This window comes from Rhinopithecus roxellana, chromosome 20 (assembly GCF_007565055.1).
Source record: "Rhinopithecus roxellana isolate Shanxi Qingling chromosome 20, ASM756505v1, whole genome shotgun sequence".
NCBI classification, from domain to species: Eukaryota; Metazoa; Chordata; class Mammalia; order Primates; family Cercopithecidae; genus Rhinopithecus; species Rhinopithecus roxellana.
In genome coordinates, this window is record NC_044568.1 from 68,882,087 (window position 1) to 68,903,765 (window position 21,679).

The 21,679-nt window shown below is 51.7% G+C and overlaps 1 protein-coding gene across 3 annotated transcripts in view; it reads right to left on the bottom strand.

The window, feature by feature from the left end:
- Positions 1 to 21,679, bottom strand: part of HAS3 (hyaluronan synthase 3) — a 35,494-nt gene that overhangs the window by 7,689 nt on the left and 6,126 nt on the right. Inside the window, exons 2-3 of one of the 3 annotated variants that reach the window (XM_010355028.2) lie at positions 5,099 to 5,201; positions 845 to 1,480 (exon numbers count right to left, since the gene is read on the bottom strand). In XM_010355028.2, the coding sequence (XP_010353330.1) occupies positions 845 to 1,480 (636 nt within the window). In that variant the 5' untranslated portion in view covers positions 5,099 to 5,201. Of the gene's footprint in view, positions 1 to 844; positions 1,481 to 4,171; positions 4,273 to 4,570; positions 4,660 to 5,098; positions 5,202 to 21,679 lie in introns of those variants that run through there. The other 2 variants (XM_030925530.1, XM_030925531.1) reach the window with 2 other exon arrangements.

The following is a 21,679-nucleotide window of genomic DNA, read 5'->3' on the forward strand; positions in this document are numbered from 1 at the left end:
AAAGAAAAAAAAAAAGGTCAGGAGTTCAAGACCAGCCTGGCCAATATGGAGAAACCCCGTCTCTACTAAAAATACAAAAAACTTAGCTGGGCATGGTGGCGAATGCCTGTAATCCCAGCTACTCGGGAAGCTGAGGCAGGGGAATTGCTTGAACCTGGAAGGCGGAGCTTGCAGTGAGTTGAGATCACACCACTGCACTCCAGCCTGGGCGACAGAGTGAAACTCCATCTCAAATAAAATAAAAAACGTCATGAAGTACCTACAGTTGTGCCTGATAGCAAGTGACTGCTCTATACCCATTTGCTATTATTATTATTGGGACAGCAGTTAAGAGATATGCCCAAAATCACAGAGCTATGTAACAGCAAACCAAGATTCCACCCAGGTCTTTTGGCCCCTGGGACCACTGTTAAGAACCATTATGCCTTGTTGCCTCCTTTCTTTTTTTTTTTTTTTTGTGAGGGGCATGATCTCGGCTCACTGCAAGCTCCGCCTCCCAGGTTCAGGCCATTCTCCTGCCTCAGCCTCCCAAGTAGCTGGGACTACAGGTGCCCGCCACCACACCCGGCTAATTTTTTTGTATTTTTAGTAGAGACGGGGTTTCACCGTGTTAGCCAGGATGGTCTCGATCTCCTGACCTCATGATCCGCCTGCCTCGGCCTCCCAAAGTGTTAGGATTACAGCCATGAGCCACCGCGCCCAGCCGCCTTGTTGCCTTCTTAAGTGCACGAGGTGTGTGCACAACCCAAGGGACCTAGACCAGACCTCAGATTCCTGGCGGAGAGTTTGCCAGGCTGTCCAGACATGTCCCCATGTACATACGCTTCTAGGGAGGCGCCCTTACCTGAATGTAGTCCACCGAATCGCCGAGGGCCTTGAAGGCTGTGTACATGACCTCGCGCTTGCCTCCCCACTTCTGCATGATGCACGAGAAGGTGCTGGCCCGCACCACATCCCGCACACGGTCCATGCCCTCCCGCAGGCTGGCCTCTGTCTCACCCTCGCCCGCCTCATGGAAGTTGCTGCGCCACACAAAGAAACCGGCCTGCTCAGTGCCACCCAGCACCTCATGGAAGATGTCCAGCATGTAGGCATCCTCCTGGCGGTTGCCGTCCACCACCATGACCACCTTGAGGTCAGGGAAGGAGATGCGCTGGGCCGAGCGCAGGCACTTGCGCAGGTAGTCAGGGTCCTCCTGGTATGCGGCAATGCACAGTGCCACCGAGCCCCGCCGCCGGGAGGGCAGCTTCAGGGCCTGGCCGGCCCGCCGCATGCGCCGGTGCTCCAGGAAGGCAAACAGGCTCTGAATGAGCAGGTGCAGGCCCAGGATGGCGCCGTACAGGCCGAAGGACAGGTAGTGCTTTTCCGTGTGGATGAACTGGTAGCCTGTCACATAGGCGGCCAGGATGCCACCCAGCACTGCCAGGGCAAACAGGCTGGTGCCCACCACACGCAGGGCTGTCGTCAGCTGCACCGGCATCTGGCGAGAGAAGGCAGGAGATGGAGGGTCAGGCAGGAGGCAGCATTTCCAGTCCGTGGGAGCAGGGGCATTCTCTGTTACTAGTGGACATGACCCACTAATCAAAACCGTCACCGTTACCGCCTACTGAGCGTAAGACTTGGTAGACTCAAGCCCGACTACTGGGGTTCAGATCCCAGCTCTGCCACTTGCTCTCTGTGCCCCCTTAGTCATGTCCTCTGTAAAATGTGGGTTTCAGGACTAACCTCAAGGCATCTTTGAGGGTTAAATGGGCAACATATACAAAGCCCTTAGGGTAGCACTGGGATAGACAAGCCAAGGCCCAGAGGGTCACGTGACACCTGCTGGTGGGTGGCATAACTGGGCTGTACCTGGCCCAAAGCGCTGAAGAGGTAAGCTTCAAGGGGGTGAGCCTGAGGCAGCTCTGGGCACCTGAAGGCCAGGGAGGTAGCCAGTGGCCTAAAAACTTCCCCCTGCCCTGCACCCACTCCTGGAGGGGATATTCACCAGTTAAAGCACAGCCACCAATAAGATCCCAGAGAAAAGTGCAGGAGGAAAAGAAACAGCAAACAAAGGGGCATTGGGAAAAAAGCAGCAGCTTCCCTTTCTCAAGACAGCTATTAGTCAGAGAAACTTTCCCTGTCCTCCACTTTCTCACCTTTTACTTGAGAGGCAGGGAAGAAAGGGAAAGCAGGGGGAGAGACAGACCAGGAAATGCGAGCTGAGGAGTAGACAACCTCCTAGAGCCCAGGGCTGAAGAGCGCACAGGGAACTGCAGCCACCACTGCAGCAGCCTCCACAGTGGCTGCCTGGGCATCCCATCCGCTTGGTCCTAGTGCCCGTGTAGCATGCATCTCTGTGCCTCTGTGCATGTCCCCCTGCCCAGCCACTCCTGGAAACAATGCCCGGTTTCCATTTGCAACTAAGTCAGGGCTCCTAACATCTGCCCTGTTGGAAACAGCTGTATTTTATAAGAAGAGCCTAGGACTTGGCACCAGATAATTGGGTTTAAGACAGCACGTCTGCCTCCTGGTTGCCTGACCTTGCCCCAGTTCTCTGAGACTTGGTCTCCCCATAGCACAATGGGAGTTCTAATGGATTCCTGCCTCATGTCTCAGGTAAGTCATTTCCCCAAAAATGGAAACACTTCCGGCCCGAAGAGCTACCCTAGTGGCGAGGCTGACTGGTTTCCTCCAGAGCAGGTGGGGAGGGGGATGTGAGGGAGGGGAAAGAAGAGGTGACAAGGATGGCTGACGGCCCTCCCATTCTGACCCACACTATCTCCTCTCTGCCACCTGCCTGATCTAGAGAACCCCATGTTCACTGAGGTCTACAGACAATGATGCCTCACTTCCAAGCTTGCTCCAACTCTAGGTCTCAGGAAATGGGGCCCCCAAAACAAACACACTTTCCTGTCGGGACGCCTCTCACATGGAAGGGGCGAAGAACACGCAGTCACTGCCTAAATCGACCTGAGACTCAGGCACCAGCAGCCTTGGCCAGGAAAGAGCTGCTGGCAGCCTTGCCTCTCCGGGAAGCCGCGGCCTCCGGGCGCTCTGCCCCACCGTCCCGGGAAGCCCGCCGCGTGCTTCCTTCACGGGACTCCCATCCCTCCCTGTTCCCACCCTACTGCTCGCGCCTGCGGCCCAGGAGTCCCCAGGCCTACATCCGCAGCCCAGGAGCGCCCCCATTCCCCTCCGGAACTTACATGCTGAAGGGACGCAGCGGGTCCCCCTCGCCTGCCTGCGCTCTGGGTAGGGGAAGGGGGTGCCAAGGCCAGCCCGGCAACCTGGGCGCTGGCGCCCCACCTCGGTGCAGTGCCGGAGGCGGCGCCCACCAGGTCAAAGCGGCCGCGAACGCACTCGCCCCGCTTCTCATCCCCGGTCCAGCCTCGCCTCTTGGCAAAGGCGGCGCCGGCCACACCCACGTGCTGGTTTCCCACGACCCACCCGGGAAGGAACGGAAAACCCAAGGATTCCCTGTCGGACCAGGCCTTGCTCTTCTTCCCGGAACCCCAGCTACCTTGGCAAAGTGTGCCTGTAGACAAAGGCGCATCCCCGGTGTCGCCGGCCCTCTTCTTCCCTGGGCGGGACCCCTCCCCCGCAGGAATTAGAGGCATTACCCAGATTACTACCCCCAACCCCAAACAGAGGTCCCTAAAATGTCCCTCAACCGGATATCCCACGTGCAATCAGGCGCTGGTGCAGGCTGTGGTCGAGGTTCTCCTGCCCAGATCTGGGGCGGGGGCCTGTGTCACCCCAAGCCGGCAGAGGCTGGGGGGTGATCCTACAGCCTGGACAGCCTCCTCCTCATGCCCTTCGCTCATCCATGGGAGCCCAGCCCAGGCAAACTAACGCGCACTCGGCTTTCAAGGGCACAAGGTTGGGGGCGCGCTCAAGTCCGGTTCCCAGGACCACGGAAGGAGAACCCCCAGTCAAGGACGCACGCTTCTCCATCCAGCCTCCGAAACTTTGAGGGGCTGCTGGTGTGCAGCGTCTCTCCCGCTGACAGGTGCGCCCCGCTGCAGGGCCACACGCGGCGGCATGGAAACTTGTGCGCCCAGCGGGGCTCCTCCTCTTGTGCCAGGCCGCCCTCCGGACCCCTCCAAGCCGGCCAGGGGAGAGGAGCCCAGTCCCCCGGACACGTGCTGCCGCGGCCTGGTCGACCCGCAGGAACCTGGGCGCCTGGTACCTTGGTGCCCAGACAGGTGCGAACCCCCGGGCCGTCGTAGAGGGTGCGGGGGAGGGGTACCCCAACCAGCCTGGAGCCCCGCACCGGCGTCCGCCTCCTAATTCATTCACAAAACAGGAGCCGCCGGGGAGGAAGGCGGCGAGGCTGGAGGAGGAGAGGATGCAGGAAGAAAGGGAGGAGGGGTCAGTGGGGAGGGGGCTGCGGGAACGGCCGCCGGGAAGCCCGGGGCTGCCGCCGCCCCCAACCCGCCTCTCCGCGCCGGACTCGGCGCCCGCAGGGCTGGGAGCTGGCTGGGTGCGGGGGGCTCCGCGAGAGGCACCCCTGCCGCCCGGCGCGCCCCGGCCTCGGCTCAGCCCCGCGCGGCCCGCCCCTCCTGGGTACCGGCCGGCCCGCGCTCACCGTGCCGCCGGCTGCCGCGCTCCGGAGCTCAGCAGGCCCGCGGCGGCTCCATGCCCCTCCTCCCGCTCCGCTCCTCGCCGCCGCGCGCTCCGACTGCCGCCGGCCCAGCCGAGCCGCCCTTAAGTACCCGCGCGTGCCCGCCAGGAGAGGCGCCTCCCCCGGCCCTGGGGCCGGGAAAGTTGACCAGAGTGGGAGGGCCCCCGAGGGCGCACCCCCGACCCCGCGCGGTCCCAGGGAGCGCCACGGGCCGGCGCTTGGATGGGACGCCTGGTCCCGGGTGGACGCGGCTCCGGCTCGCAAGACTCGCAGCCCCTGCGCCCTCTCCGAAGCTGGGTCCCGCGAGTGGGGCCGAAGGCCGCGCGGCTCCGCAATCGCCCTGGGACCAGCTGCCAAGGCGAGACGGTCATTGGACTCAACCTAGAACCTGAAGCGTCGTTAACTTTCCAGATACCACGCAGGGACTTCCAAAATTGTTACTCTCCCTCCCCGCCCCCACGCCCCGCTCTCTAACCCGCAAAACCTACTCACCCTGCAAGGAAGGCGAGCTGAGAGCACTCTTCCCCGACTTCTGCTCGCGAAGGGGCAGTTCGCTGTCTAGGGGGCTCCCTAAAACCAAGGCAGCAGAACCTTCCTGCTGGCAGGAAAGAAGCGCAGAAGAGAATTGTCAAATGTAAAAAGGCTGGTCAAAGAAGGTGTTAACAATTGTGACAGCTTAGCTTTGAATTCCGCAGTGGGGCGCTGATGACTTTAAGGCGGTTTGCAAAAGCTGCAAATGGTTTTGCAGGAACCTTGGAGGTTCCGGTGTCTTCAAGCCAAAACAATTCCTCCTCTTCTTTTTCACACCTTTATTTCCGACATCCATGACCTCCTAAATTCCCAACTGACCTTATTGCCAGTAGTTTTCAGGTCCCTAAAAGATGGTACTAGACTTGGGTGAAGTGAGATGAAGTGAGTTGGGGTTCGCTGGGGTGGGGTGAAATCGAGGAGGGGAGGGGAGTTGTTAGCAGAGACAAGTTTAGAGCCAGCTGAAGGCGCTGAGTTTTTACATCGCAGGAAAACTTTAAGAGAAATTATAATTAATAACTAGTTTTTTAAAAATTAGTAGCCGGGCGCAGTGGCTCAAGCCTTTAATCTCAGCACTTTGGGCAATACGGACGTGGTGACCCATGCCCGTAATCCTAGCTACTTGGGAGGCTGAGGCAGGAGAACCGCTTGAACCTCGGAGGTGGAGGTTGCAGTGAGCTGAAATCGCGCCACTGCACTCCAGCTTGGGCGGCCGAGCAAGACTCCGTCTCAAAAAAAAAAAAAAAAAAAAAAAAAAAAAAAAAAAAAAAAACAACTTACCTGTTTTCCAAATACACCTGATATAATTTCTATCACTTCTTCCCAAGCTGCAACAAATTTATAGGCACCTGAGCTGCAGTCTATAAACCTCCTCTCTGAAGTTTTAGGGGCTCAGGGACTTGCCTGCCCACCATCACTCAGTCTCGACCACAGAGCTGGCACCTCAGTCCCCGCAGGCAAGCAAAGACCCCAGGCACACCTACTCCACACAATCCCATCTTACATTATTGGCCAGGTACCGTGGCTCACACCTGTAGTCCCAGCACTTTGGGAGGCTGAAGATGGAGGATCACTTGAGGCCAGGAGTTCAAGACCAGCCTGGGCAACAAAGCAAGACTTCCCCCATCTTTACAAAAATTAAAATTAAAAAATTAGCCAGGGCCGGGTGCAGGCTCATGCCTGTAATCCCAACACTCTGGGAGGCCGAGATGGGTGGATCATGAGGTCAGGAGTTCGAGACCCTGGCTAATATGGTGAAACCCCATCTCTACTAAAAATACAAAATTAGCCAGGCGTGGTGGCGTGCACCTGTAGTCCTAGCCACTCGGAAGGTTGAGCCAGAAGAATTGCTTGAACCCAGGAGGCAGAGGTTCCAGTGGGCCAAGATTGTGCCACTGCACTCCAGCCTGGGCAACAGAGTGAGACTCCATCTCAAAAAAAAAAAAAAAAAAAGAAAAGAAAAGAAAAATGCATCAGCCAGGCATGGTGGAGTGCGCCTGTAGTCCCAGCTACTAGGGAGGCTGAGGCAGGAGAATTGCTTGAGCCCAGGAAGTTAAGTCAGCAGTGAGCTATGATTGAACTACTGCACTCCAGCCTGGGTGACAGAACAAGACCCTGTCTCAAAAACAAACTCCTGGACTCCAGCAGGCCTTCTGCCTCAGCCTCCCTAGGGCCTAGTCCTATAGGCATGCTATCCAGCCCAGCTGCAAGTGTTTTGAACTTCAGATGGCCTGAGGGGTCCTACCAGAGCCATTCCTACTTACACAAAGATGGAGAAGAAGCCTTAGGTTGGTGGAGGGGAGGGCTTTAGAGTCTGCCAGTAAGCCCCAGTGTCTTCATCCCAGAGATGGGATTGCTAGGTGGACTAATAGGAAGTTTGAAGAGATTGGCTGAGGGTAAGCACTCAGTAAGTGTTACTCAACCAGAGAGCAGCATCCTTTGCCCGTGCTACGGGTTCTACATGGCCATCCGTCTAGAGCACTCAGTGACAGCAAGTTCAAGGATCAGTGTTTGAATGAAAGAAAACCGCCTGGCTGGGTGTGGGGGCTCACCTGTAATCCCAGCACTTTTGGAGGCTGAGGCAGGTGGATCACCTGAGTTCGGGAGTTCAAGACCAGCCTGGCCAACATGGTGAAACCCTGTCTCTACTAAAAATACAAAAAATTAGCCATCGTGGTGGTGTGTGCCTGTAGTCCCAGCTACTCGGGAGGCTGAGGCAGAAGAATCACTTGAACCCAGGAAGCGAAGGTTGCAGTGAGCGGAGATCGTGCCACTGCACTCTAGCCTAGGCAACAAGAGTGAAACTCCGTCTCTAAAGAAAAAAAGAAAAAGAAAGAAAAAAAAAATGAAAGAAAAATGGCTTGTCTGTCTTGCATTATGAACCCCGGAACCCTGGGCTACCTCCTCCACATCCAGAGGCATCACAGACCCCTGGAGTTGCTGCAGACGAGGATATCTCTGATCCTTCCTCCTTCCCAGATTTGCAATCTGCAACATCAGAGAAAATAAGCAGGGGCTGGGCAGGGGCAAAAATGAGTGCATCAGCCTGGTGGAAAGCAGACGCTCCTCTTAGAGGCTCATCTCCCTGTGGAGGGCGGGCCCCATGTGGCCAGGTGCTCTGTTGTCAAGAGAAGCCAGAAATCCAGATTTTGTATGTGAAATCTCCTAACTTTTTTAAGCATTGGTAATTCAAATGTTGAAGGAAACATACACACACACACACACACACACACACACACACACACGCCAGATATAATGTGTCTGAGTCATATCCAGCCAACTGGCTGCTTGTAAGTGACCTGTTTAGAAGCCCAAGGAATGGAGCAGCCAGTTTGGAAGGATCCCTTCTGTCCTCACTCAGCAGCAACATGACTTCTCTGGGTGCAAGTTTATCTCCCTGGGGCTGGGCGAGGATCATCTCATGCCTAGTTAGTTTCTTAGACTCCAACTGTGTCCCAAGGCTTATTGCCCTTCTCACGCCGCCAGCTCCACGGAGTTTTCCAGGTGGTGGGGCTGGTTCAGCACCACCCCACGAGTCCATTAAAACCTCCTAAATCAACAGTGGGTCCAGATAGAACCTCATGAGGACAACAAACACCCTGCCCATACCAGTTACTTGGCTTTGCCCCCTAAATGCCCTACCCTAGGGAGCACTCTCTCTTTTTCTGACCTGCAGGGCCAAGGACCTGGTGTTACCAGGCAGATAAGAGAGTCTTTACCTTTGTGGCAGTCTACGCCAGAGAGGATTTGCCTGTAATTAGCATCCAGTTTGTGGTGTCCTATTTGCATTCATCCCTTCACGGGGAGGTGGGGAGGGGTTTATTTAAGGGGCTGTTACCATCAAGCTCGAGTTTATCTCTGCTTACCACTGGGGATTTAGAAATAGGGCTAATTCCATACCCAATCACTTAAAAACGTGAATTCAGATGTTGCTGAATTGGCTTTTCCACAGGTTCCAGAGGATAAGCCTTCCTATTTGGCTCAGTAGTAGAAGATTCATGCTGCACTTACAACACTCATTTAACAAATGCTGAAGGCCTGCTCTGAGCAGAGAACAGTGCTTTGGCACCTGGAGGTCTCGGGCTGGTCCCTGCCATCTAGAACGTTACCCATTTTGAAGACAAATGTGCTTGAGAGTACAAGTATAGGCCGGGCACAGTGGCTCACGCCTGTAATCCCAACACTTTGGGAGGCCAAGGCAGGTGGATCACGAGGTCAGGAGTTTAAGACCAGCCTGGCCCACATGGTGAAACCCCGTCTCCACTAAAGATACAAAAACTTAGCCGGGCATGGCAGCGTGCACCTGTAATCCCAGCTACTTGGGAAGCTGAGGCAGGAGAATCGCTTGAACCTGGGAGGCGGAGGCTGCAGTGAGCCAAGATCGCGCCACTGCACTCCAGTCTGGGTGACAGGATGAGATCCCGTCTCAAAAAAAAAAAAGTATAAGTATAAACTATACAAGACAGTTTATAATTAAATATTGATGAGAGAATCCAACGTGAAGAGTTTGAGGATTTCAGGAAAGGTCTCTGTAAGCTGAAACAGGCTGGGCAGAGTTTCATGGGGAACCTGAGCTGCTATATAGAAAGGGAAGAACATTTTAGGTAGAAAGGATAGCTTAAGTACAAGGCCAGGTGTAGGAATGGGGGACGTACGTGTGTTTAGAGGACAGCCAAGAGTGGCCAGGGTGGAAGACGAAATCTACACTAAAGAAGTTCCGCCAGCCTGACCAACATGGTGAAACCCCGTCTCTACTAGAAATACAAAAATTAGCCAAGCGTGGTGGCACATGCCTGTAATCCCAGTTACTCAAGAGGCTGAGGCATGAGAATCCCTTGAACCCGGGAGGCAGAGGCTGCAGTGAGCCAAGATCGCACCACTGCACTGCAGCCTGGGTGACAGAGTAAGATTTGGCCTCAGAAGAAAAAAAAAGAGGAGCTTCCAGCAGGGCCTGTTGTGTAGGAAGTGTCTGGTACCCTCTAGCTGCTGTGAGAAGGAGGATGCTAGGGCCGGAGCAGAGGACCTGCGGTGACCGAATAAGGAGTTTGGATTGTATCCAGTAGGTTATGGAGAATTACTGAACATGTCTGCGCAAGATAGGAGTAGATTGCAAGTACTGTTTGGGGAAGGTTGGGCTGGCAGCATTTTGGGGTAAGGACTAGGAACGGGGTATGGGAGATCAGTTAGGAGGCAGATGGAACAAAAGGCTGAGGAGAAGCCGCGATGAGAAGTGTGGGTGCTGCCTTCTGGAGGTGAACTTGAGGACAGGCAGTGACAAGGACTAATTCTAAATGAGTGCCTTGGACGCCAGGAATAATCCTCCAACACGGGAGGCATAACCAAGAGAAAAGTACTCGGCAGTGCAGAGAATTCAAGGGGCCTTTCTCAAAGCTTTGGCGGGTGGGAGGTAACTGAAGCTGACAGTTCCACAAAGATTTCACCTTTCAATGAAATTTTTTTTTTTTTTTTTTTTTTTTTTTTTTTTTTTTTTTTTTTGAGACGGAGTCTCGCTCTGTCGCCCAGGCTGGAGAGTGCAGTGGCCAGATCTCAGCTCACTGCAAGCTCCGCCTCCCGGGTTCACGCCATTCTCCTGCCTCAGCCTCCCGAGTAGCTGGGACTACAGGCACCCGCCACCTCGCCCGGCTAGTTTTTTATATTTTTTTAGTAGAGACGGGGTTTCACCATTTTAGCCAGGATGGTCTCGATCTCCTGACCTTGTGATCCGCCCGCCTCAGCCTCCCAAAGTGCTGGGATTACAGGCTTGAGCCACCGCACCCAGCCTCAATGAAATTTCAAATCCAAACTCATGAAATGCTCAAATATCTTGTACCTGTAACCTCTCTGCCATCACTGGTGCTAGAAGCTGCAGAGCAACCTTGCCAGGACCCAGGTGCTCCATCATCCCACAGTTCTGCTCTGCTGTCTCCTAGTGAGTGGCTTTGAGCAGGAGGTGGGAGGAGGGGCATCTGAGCTCTATAGGCTGCCCCCTCACCCTCTGCCCTCACGCTTCACTGCTCCTCCCTGGCATCCAGCCCATCACTTCCAGCAAAGCAAAACAGAATAGAGGATGGCAGCCAAGCTACCCAGGCTGCCTCCAACCCTCCAGGTTTCGTCCCCACCCACTTTCCCTGGGCTGACCACCATGAAAACCTCTTGAAGCTAAGGAGGGTGAACTGAAAATGGCTCCTGAATAGTAGCAGGTTATGTTCCCCCAGCTGACCAAACAGGGCTTTCGCTTCAAGGCGGCTTCAGCTGCAATACTAGTTAATACATAATTCAAAGTGGAAAGTGTGTGTCTTGACTACAGCAAAGCAGCTACTACCAAACAAAGTTATCCTTTCATAACTTTCCCCTCTTACTGACAAGCACTCTGTAATCAGGACCATTTCCAGGTGCTATGTTTGAAGAAGCAGGCTTAAGGACTTTCCTGTGCTGCCGTTAGAATGGTTCAATTTTAACTACAGTCTCTCTCTCCTTTGATGGAAGAATTGTTTCATTTCAAATTAAGGGGCCTCTGCTCTGCTGGAGGCAAAGCGGTCAGCCCCTGCTAAGGGGCCAGGTTCTTTTATGCTGGCTTGAAGGTCAGGATTAGGAGGGGCACACTAGAGCGATAACCGAATATCAAATCAGACCTGGAGATGCTTTTCTCGGAATCCTAAACAGAAGCTCTTCCCAGCCATCTTTCTTTTCTCTCCCTCCTCTAGGAGAGTGTAGAAAAAAAAAAACCCAGAAGGCAATTTTCAACACTTATCTTTTTGGTGGAATATGGTGCAGCTACTAAAAAATATGTTCATGTGGCCGGGCGCGGTGGCTCAAGCCTGTAATCCCAGCACTTTGGGAGGCCGAGACGGGCGGATCACAAGGTCAGGAGATCGAGACCATCCTGGCTAACACGGTGAAACCCCGTCTCTACTAAAAAATACAAAAAACTAGCCGGGCGAGGTGGCGGGCGCCTGTAGTCCCAGCTACTCGGGAGGCTGAGGCAGGAGAATGGCGTGAACCCGGGAGGCGGAGCTTGCAGTGAGCTGAGATCTGGCCACTTCACTCCAGCTTGGGCGACAGAGCGAGACTCCGTCTCAAAAAAAAAAAAAAAAAAAAATATGTTCATGAGGACAATGGAGGAATACTCCAGACACCTATGCAGTGTTAAGTAATGAACAGGAGACCCAATTGTTATGTATGCATACCTACATTTATGTTGTTGTTTTCTTTAAAATCGTATGAATTAGGCTAGGCACAGTGGCTCACGCCTGTAATCCCGGCACTTTGGGAGGCTGAGGTGGGTGGGTCACAAGGTCAGGAGACTGAGATCATCCTGGTCAACATGGTAAAACCCCACCTCTACTAAAAATACAAAAATTAGCTGGGCGTGGTGGTATGCACCTGTAGTCCCAACTACTCGGGAGGCTGAGGCAGGAGAATCATTTGAACCCGGGAGGCAGAGGTTGCAGTGAGCCAAGATTGCGCCACTGCCACTCCAACCTGGCGACAGAGCAAGACACCATCTAAAAAAAAAAAAAAAAAAAAAAAATGAATTAAAGGCAGGTGAGAAGTTCACCCAAATATCAAGGTCAGGTTTGATCATTAAGACCAGGTTTAGGCTGGGCGCAGTGGCTCACACCTGTAATCCCATTTTGGGAGGCTGAGGCAGGCAGATCACCTGAGGTCAGGAGTTCAAGACCAGCCTGACCAACAGGGAGAAACCATGTCTCTACTAAAAATATAAAATTAGCTGGGCATGGTGGCGCATGCCTGTAATCCCAGCTACTCGGGAGACTGAGGCAGGAGAATCACTTGAACCTGGGAGGCGGAGGTTGTGGTGAACCGAGATTACGCCACTGCACCACTCCAGCCTGGGCAACAAGAGTGAAACTAAAAAAAAAAAAAAAAAATTCAGGTTTAATAACATATTAATAGGTTTGATATTAAAACCAAGTGGTAGAACAATGGATTTTTTTCTCTGAAATTTCTATTAATAAGTAAAACAATTTTGTAATAAAGAGGTATTTTAAGGACAGGAACAGTGCCATGTGCCTATCGTCCCAGCTACTCAGGAGGCTGAAGTGGGAGGATTGCTTGAGTCCAGGAGTTTGAGACCAGCCTGGACAGCATAGAGAGACCCCATGGTGTAAAAAAAAAATGAAGATAAATTCTCAGTTCACAGGATTTCCTTATAAGCTGGGGCAGGGTGGGGTGAAGTCTCTATCATACATGGATGCATGTGAAAAAGCTTTCACAACCTCAGTTTACAATGAAAGCAGTAAATAAAGTGGAAGGGCCAGGATTTAGAATTAGTGGTAGCCAAAAATGGAGTGATTTCCTTTATTTAAATTCCTCCCACTGTTCCTTTGAGAGAATTTAGCAGGGAAAGGCGGAGTCTGCAGAGCTGTGCCAGCTCTTCTGGCACCTTTGAGGGAATTATAAAAAGGCACATGGCTCGGTTGGCACACCCCCGCTGGGGCAGTCCACACTGACCTCCTCATCGAGGACCACAGTGGTCCTGGACAAAAGGGGGAGGCACATGCTAAATACGGCTCTAGGATTCCCCTAGAAGAAGGCTTTTCCCTGAAGAAAGGATTTCCAAGCCTGGTGATGTCAGCAGCAATGTCCTCCCACCCAGGGAAGTCCCAGGGAGAGGTTCTCTCCTTTTGGCATTGTAAGCCTACTCCCACGCAAGTGTCTGCACCACACACGTGTACAGTTATGTGACACAAAATGGACACACAAGTGCACACTCTTTCCCAGGCTGGCGGAACACAATCCCTGTCTACACTTAAGGTAAGCTTGTTCCGAATTTGTTTGGCTCTTGCTACAATAACATCAACTACAATTCTTTTTTTTTTTCCTCAGTCTTGCTCTGTTGCTCAGGCTGGAGTGCAGTGGTGCCATCACGGCTCACTGCAGCCTCAACCTCTCGGGCTCAAGTGATCCTCCCATCTCAGCCTCCTGAATAGCCGGGACCACGTGCCACCATGCCTGGCTAATTTTTGTATTTTTTGTAGAGATGGGGATTCACTATGTTGCCCAGCCTGGTCTCGAACTCCTGGGATCGAGCGATCTTTCCACCTCAGCCTCCTAAAGTGTTGGGATTAGGCTGGGTGTGGTGGCTCACACCTGTAATCCCAGCACTTTGGGAGGCTGAGTTGGGCAGATCACAAGGTCAGGAGATTGAGACCATCCTGGCTAACACGGTGAAACCCCGTCTCTACTAAAAAATTAGCGGGGCGTGGTGGCGCTCGCCTGTAGTCTCAGTTACTCAGGAGACTGAGGCAGGAGAATCACTTGAACCCGGGAGGCAGAGGTTGCAGTGAGCTGAGATGGTGCACTCTAACCTGGGTGACAAGAGCGAAACTCTCCAAAAAAAAAAAAAAAAAATAGTATTGGGATTACAGGTGTGAGCCAAGCCTGGCCCCACAATTCTTTTTTCTGAGACAGAACCTCCCTCTGTCTTCCAGACTGGAATGTATGGTGTGATCTTGGCTCACTGCAACCTCCGCCTCCCGGGTTCAAGCAATTCTCCTGCCTCAGCCTCCTGAGTAGCTGGGATTAGAGGCGTGCGCCACCACACCTGGCTAATTTTTAAAAAATATATATAGGCCGGGCGCGGTGGCTCAAGCCTGTAATCCCAGCACTTTGGGAGGCCGAGATGGGCGGATCACGAGGTCAGGAGATCGAGACCATCCTGGCTAACACGGTGAAACCCCGTCTCTACTAAAAATACAAAAACTAGCCGGGCGAGGTGGCGGGCTCCTGTAGTCCCAGCTACTCGGGAGGCTGAGGCAGGAGAATGGCGTAATATATATATATATATATATTTTTTTTTTTTTTTTTTTGAGACGGAGTCTCGCTCTGTCGCCCAGACTGGAGTGCAGTGGCCGGATCTCAGCTCACTGCAAGCTCCGCCTCCCGGGTTTACGCCATTCTCCTGTGAGGTTACAGACTTGAGCCACCGCACCTGGCCTAAAAAATATTTTTAGTAGAGACGGGGTTTCACCACATTGGCCAGACTGGTCTCAAACTCCTGACCTCAAGTGATCCACCTGCCTCAGCCTCCAAAGTACTGGGATTACAGGCGTGAGCCACCGTGCCTGGCCATGGTCCCACAATTCTTAATTGTGCTGGCACTTCTGCTTTATGTCTTCTTTCTTGATGAAAGACATCATTAGTCACTGTCACACAGGAGGTCCAAAGTTAGACCCTTTATAAAAGCAGCTAGAGCAGAGCTGAGGGTAGGGGCCATTCCCATCAGTGCCTTTGTTGGAGGGGACCCCCTGCCAAAATATGTCCTACTTGCAGCAGTTAATTTTATTTTATTTTTGGCTAGGACCCCCACTCCCCAAATTTCTTTTCTCATCAGATAAGCCAATGTAGTGATTCCCATGTCTGGCAGGGTTTTGCACAGTAGGCTTTGGAAAACTGCAGAGCTTTTTAAAAATCACGAATGCCTGGAACCCATCCCAGATCAATTTAATCAGAATCACTGGGGGTGGACCACAGGCTTGAATTAAAAAAAAAAAAAAATTCCCCAGGCAATTCTATTCTGCATCCAGGGTTGAGAAAACAGCCCGAGGGTTCTCCTCAGCTCACACTTACAAGTGCATTTCTGGCACCGAGAGGCCAGTCAAGAGCCAGCCAGTCAGGCGGTGAGTTCTAGAGCATGTAAGAAGAGTGTCTGTCCATTTTCCTCCAGCACCAGGCCTGCCACGGTGTTGGCACCTGTTTAATTTACTGACCTTAAAAACTTAACAATGGGCTGGGTGCAGTGGCTCACGCCTGTAATCCCAGCACTTGGAGGGATTGAGGCTGGTGGCTCACTTGAGGTCAGGAGATCGAGACCAGCCTGGCCAACATGGCGAAACCCCGTCTCTACTAAAAATACAAAAAAAATTAGCCGGGCGTGGTGATGCACGCCTGTAATCCCAGCTACTCGGGAGGCTGAGGCACAAGAATCCTTTGAACCTGGGAGGCGGAGGTTGCAGTGAGCTGAGATTGTGTCACTGCACTCCAGCCTGGGTGACAGAGCAAGACACTGCCTCAAAAACAAAAACAAAAAAGTTAACAATGGACTAATGAGCTGTCAAGCCAAAAGGAACAAAATAAAAGAAGGAAGGATGTGGATTTGAGTTGGAAATTAGGAAGGAGAGCCAGGGAGAAACAGAGGAACAGGATCAGATGGACGAGAGGAGTCCCCAGGTCTCTCCGATGCACCTGGAATTGGATTTCAACAACCATTTTGTTCGCTAAGTTGCTGTCTGCTTTCTTTCCAGGAGAACTGGGAAAAACCCAGCCAGCCCTTGTCTGTACGAGGACAGAGCTGTCAAAACAACTTGGATTTACTTTGTTTTCTAAAGGACAGAACTTCTGCACTGTGGGGTTTTCCTCACCCAGACATGGGGAAGGGTAGTCTCTAGAGACTCATGAGGGGTCTGAGCTGCTCTCTTTTGGGGAATAGAGTCCCTATGACTCTCCCTCACACCGCCCTGGTCTTGGCCACAGAGAAAGACCCACAACTTAGCGCCTGTCCGTTGAAATCTCGGAACAGCAAAAATCTCAGGTCTTTGAAACATTAGCATTCCCATTCTCTTCTCTTCATAGACAGCCTATTTTCAGGGTGGCCTTTCTCTAGGATTAACATGGCCGCCAAGTTTTGAAGTTTTGAAGGTGGTGTGTGGTCCAATAAAGGTGTGTGTGTGTGTTGGGGGTGGCTCTAGAGACTCTGGGAGTACAGAGCAGGCCGCTTTGTTCTCCCCAGCGCCAGGTGGCTACCTGTGTGTGTGATGATATATTAGAAAAACCCCACCCAGGAGCTCTTCTGAGCTAGCTCTTGCTCTTAAGGTAGACAGTAAAGATGAAATCTGACATCATTTAATAAACCACTTCAAGGCCCAGTAGCTTTCCTAGTTCCCCAGCAGAGGTGCTCCTGTCGCTCCGGCACTACACGGGTGCTGAGGCTCCTGCCCTCAGCCTCCTGCAGCTCCGTGCTGGAGTTAGGGGCTGGCCAACTGGTTGACTTTTTATTTGCAATAATTGACTTCTCTGAACCTTATTTTTCCCTTCTCCAAAGAGGGCCATTAACCCAGCTTCTTTTTCCTCTCTCAAGGAATGGTATGGGAATAGAGCTATTAATGTATTTATGCTCTGAGCTTCTTGTAAGGAATAACTGTTAGAAATGATACACTGTAGGCCGGGCACAGTGGCTCACGCCTGTAATCCTAGCACTTTGGGAAGCCAAAGTGGGTGGATCACCTGAGGTCGGGAGTTTGAGACCAGCCTGACCAACATGGAGAAACCTTGTCTCTACCAAAAATACAAAATTAACCGGGTGTGGTGGTGCATGCCTGTAATCCCAGCTACTCAGGACGCAGAGGCAGGAGAATTGCTTGAAGCCGGGAGGTGGAGGTTGCAGTGAGCCGAGATTACACCATTGCACTCCAGCCTGGGCAACAAGAGTGGAACTCCATCTCAAAAAAAAAAAAAGATACACTGTAGGCTGGGCTCAGTGGCTCATGCCTGTATTTCCCAGTACTTTGGGAGGTCAAGGTGGACTGATCTCTTGAGGTTGGAAGTTCAAGACCAGCCTGGCCAACATGGTGAAACCCCATCTCTACTAAAAAATAAAAAAAAGTAGTCGTGTGTGGTGGTGTGTGCCTGTAGCCCCAGCAACTCAGGAGGCTGAGGCAGGAGAATCCCTTGAACTCGGGAGGTGGAGGTTGCAGGTGAGCCGAGATTGCGCCACTGCACTCCAGCCTGAATGACAGAGTGAGACCCTGTCTCAAAAAAACAAAACAAAAAACAAACAAACAAAAATGAGACAATGTTATTCTGAGAATGATATCTGAAAATTGAAGCCCTGCTTATAGGAAATGAATAGGAAAGCAACAACCTTCAAAAAAGACATTTCTGGAGTTCATGGGAAGACTTGCTACATTTTCTTTTTTTTTTTTTTTTGAGACGGAGTCTCGCTCTGTCACCCAAGCTGGAGTGCACTGGCCAGATCTCAGCTCACTGCAAGCTCCGCCTCCCGGGTTCACGCCATTCTCCTGCCTCAGCCTCCCGAGTAGCTGGGACTACAGGCGCCCGCCACCTCGCCCGGCTAGTTTTTTGTATTTTCTAGTAGAGACGGGGTTTCACCGTGTTAGCCAGGATGGTCTCGATCTCCTGACCTTGTGATCCGCCCGCCTCGGCCTCCCAAAGTGCTGGGATTACAGGCTTGAGCCACCGCGCCCGGCCGACTTGCTACATTTTCTATGTTGCACACTTGCCACATGCCTTTCTGCTTCCCCTGCTCCCAGGAAGGCAGTCTTGGATGTTTACTATCTTGGCCATCCTACAAAAGAAGCCTTTCCATAAGCGATTTACCAAAGCTGCGAAAGTGCAGGAGCAGGTGGGCTGTGGAGCTTTCATACACCTCCTTCCAGCTTCTGGGCAAACTACAAGGTCACACACAAGAGGTAAAACAAATTTTGGTGTTTGAGGTTGTTTCTGTGGTCGTTTTCCCAGAGATGCTTTGCTGTGTTGCCCAGGCTGGCCTCGAACTCCTGGGCTCAAATGATCCCTCTGCCGAGGCCTCCCGAGTAGCTAGGATTACAAACCACTGTGCCTGGCTTGAGGTTGGGTTTTAATGTACTAGGACACTCTTTTGAGGCTATTTGGGCTAAAGCTTAACTTGACGTAGGTGTTTCATTTATTTTTTTTTTTTTTTTTTTTTTTGAGACGGAGTCTGGCTCTGTCTCCCAGGCTGGAGTGCGGTGGCCGGATCTCAGCTCACTGCAAGCTCCGCCTCCCAGGTTTACGCCATTCTCCTGCCTCTGCCTCCCAAGTAGCTGGGACTACAGGCGCCCGCCTCGTCGCCCGGCTAGTTTTTTGTATTCTTTAGTAGAGACGGGGTTTCACCGTATTAGCCAGGGTAGTCTCGATCTCCTGACCTTGTGATCCGCCCGTCTCGGCCTCCCAAAGTGCTGGGATTACAGGCTTGAGCCACCGCGCCCGGCAGGTGTTTCATTTAAACAAGCAGGGAATCACTCTTTCTTTTTTTCTGAGACGCAGTCTCGCTGTGTCACCCAGGCTGGAGAGCGGTGGCACAATCTCGGCTCACTGCAACCTCCACCTCCTGGGCTCAAGTGATTCTCCTGCCTCAGCCTCCTGAGTAGGTGGGACTACAGGTGCACACCACCACACCTGGCTAATTTTTACATTTTTAGTAGAGATGGGGTTCACCATGTTGGCCGGGCTGGTCTTGAACTCCAGATCTCAAGAGATCCACCTGCCTTGGCCTCCCAAAGTGCTGGGATTAAGGCATGACCACGGCGTGGGAACCACTTTCTTTATCCACTTCCACTAAGAACAGATTTTAACAATTTGGAAATATAGTATCTATGTATCAGGTAGCAGCAAGCACGGTGGGAAAAAGCATAGCCTTTGGAGCCAGACTGCTTGGGTCCAGTACTGGTTTGGCTGCTTCTAACTGGCTATGTCATCTGAGGCAGTTAGCCTCATGTGTGCCTCAGTTTTCCTATCTGTAGAACAGGGTCACAGTAAGACCTATCTCACAGGCCCAGTGTGAGGGTTAAAGGGATTAATATGTGTCACATGCACAGAAGAGCATAATAAGTTCTGTAGAGTGTTAACTATAATCGTGATCTTGACATACAGTGATGCAGAGGTACAACCATTCAATCTAGACTTTCCAGATGAACCCAGTACTTTAAGGGGCCATCAGACCTTACGTCCTGAATCTGATTTGGGAAATACAGTCATTATTCTAGGGACATTCCAAACCCCATGAGAAGGCATACCCTATACACTAAGGGCAGAGTCTCAGAGATGAGAAACCTCTTTTAAATAGACCTGCAGGGGCTCAGGATTTCTCTCCCGGATGAGTACTTATAAGCCACTAACTAGTAATTATAAGCCACTAATTAGTATTTGCACCTGGGACATGGCTGCTGGTGGGCGTAACTTGCAAAGCATATTAGCGTGTCCCTGATGGTGGTTTTGGTACACAGAAAACTCCAGGCCTGAAGATTTCCTAGTCCTGAATTATTTAGAGAACGGTATCAACACTGCTTTGAGACTGAGCTTTTGCATTTCACGGGTGTTAAAGCAAAGCCAGCCGAGGGTGGGGGAATGTAGACGTGTACAAACTTTTGGGGGGACATTTGGTACTAACATTTTAAATGGTTACACTCTTTTGATCTGGCACTGCAACCTCTTAAGACCTATTGCATAGTAACATTTCAGTATGCAAAGTTATGTTTGAGAACCATTGAAAAACCATTGGAAGTTAGAAACAAGTCAACAGAACCATCAATAAACAAATGCATGAGCTGCAGTTTACCCAAACAATGGAAGCCATGCCATCATCACAAAGGAAGAGATCTGTGAGTACTGATATGAGTGTCTCCAAGGTATATGACTCAGAAAAAATGATGTGGGACACTATTTGGGGTAATAAAATATGGTAATAAATAAAGATCTAGAGGGATTTTGCACCAGTTTGTCAGTGGTAATCTTGGGTAGGAGTTGAAGTGAGATTGTGGGAATTTTTCTTTCTTTGGAAATACAGTATCTATTGGGTAGCAGCAAAGCACAGTGGTAAAAAGCACAGCCTTTGGAGCCAGACTACCTGGATCCAAATACTGGTTTAGCTTCTCCTTACTGGTCATGTAATCTGGGCAAGTAATTTGCCTCTTGTGTGCCTCAGTTTTCCCATCCGTAGTCATAGTAAGACCTATCTCAGAGTGTGAGGGTCAAGGGAATTAACATGTATTGTGCTGGGCGCAGTGGTTCATGCCTGTAATCCCAGCACTTTGGGAGGCCGAGGCAGGTGGATTTTTTGAGCCCAGGAGTTCGAGACCAGCCTGGGCAACATGGCAAACCCTGTTTCTACTTTTTAAAAAAACAAAAATTAGCCGGGCATGGTAGCACGCCCCTGTAGTCCCAGCTACTCGGGAGGCTGAGGCAGGATAATTGCTTGAACCCGGGAGGCAGAGGTTGCAATGAACCGAGATTGCATCACTGCACTCCAGCCTGGACAACAGAGCAAGACTCCATCTAAAAAAAAAAAAAATTAGCTGGGTGTGGTGCTGCATGTCTGCAGTTCCAGCTACTCGGGAGGCTGAGGTGGGAGGATCACCTAAGCCTGGGAAGTAGAGATTTCAGTGAGCTGTGATTGTGCCACTGCACTCCAGCCTAGGCGGCAAAGAGAGACTGTCTCCAAAAAAAAAAAAAAAAAAAAAAAGTGCCAAACTACATATACATTAAACTTGTTCTAATTCACATCACATATCATCTGAAAATGTACACAAATACGCGCAGCAGCTGGGCATTGTACCTGTGGGCTGTACCGCCCCTCAGACTTGAGGGCAAAGGGCCAGCACGCGGGAGGTGGTAGGCAGCCCATGTGTCAGCAGAGCGCAAACGCCTTCTTGGTGGGACCCACGTGTTGGGGTTCATGTGTATATGTGAGTACCTGAGTTTGCATCTCAAACTCTACTCTGCTTGAAAGGCTTTTAATTCTGTACTCACTTTGAGCGGGAGAAGCTCCATTGTATTCAACAGATGTTCAAAACATTTCATGGAGGGTCTTCCGATGCAGTAAACAGGCTCCTGGCTGCGACCCAGCAGACTTGGAGCCAAATCTCACTAAGGGAGGATGCCAAGAGCCTGCCTCCCTGTTCTTCAGGATTGTTGTGAGAATCAGACAAGCTTATGGATGGAAAATGACTTTCCAAATTAAAGGAAATGCAAACACTGATCCTGCAACACTGTGTTACGAAGAACCGCAGAGGGCATTCTGGGGGAGGGGCACAAAAACTGAGGCCTGGCAGCGTGGGGCTACTGACTCCCTATGAAGAACAGGGGAGGACAACAGGTGATGACCCCTCGAATGATGTTTCAGCTTTCCAGGGTCGAAGGTGGGGTCTGCATTCCCCTCTCACCTTGCCAGTTTGTGCAGAGGGCGCTGAGCACAGCCCTGAACTCTGCCTGCAGGAAAGAGGCAGCACCGGGTATTGTAAGGAGCAACACAGGTTCCCAACCCCCAAG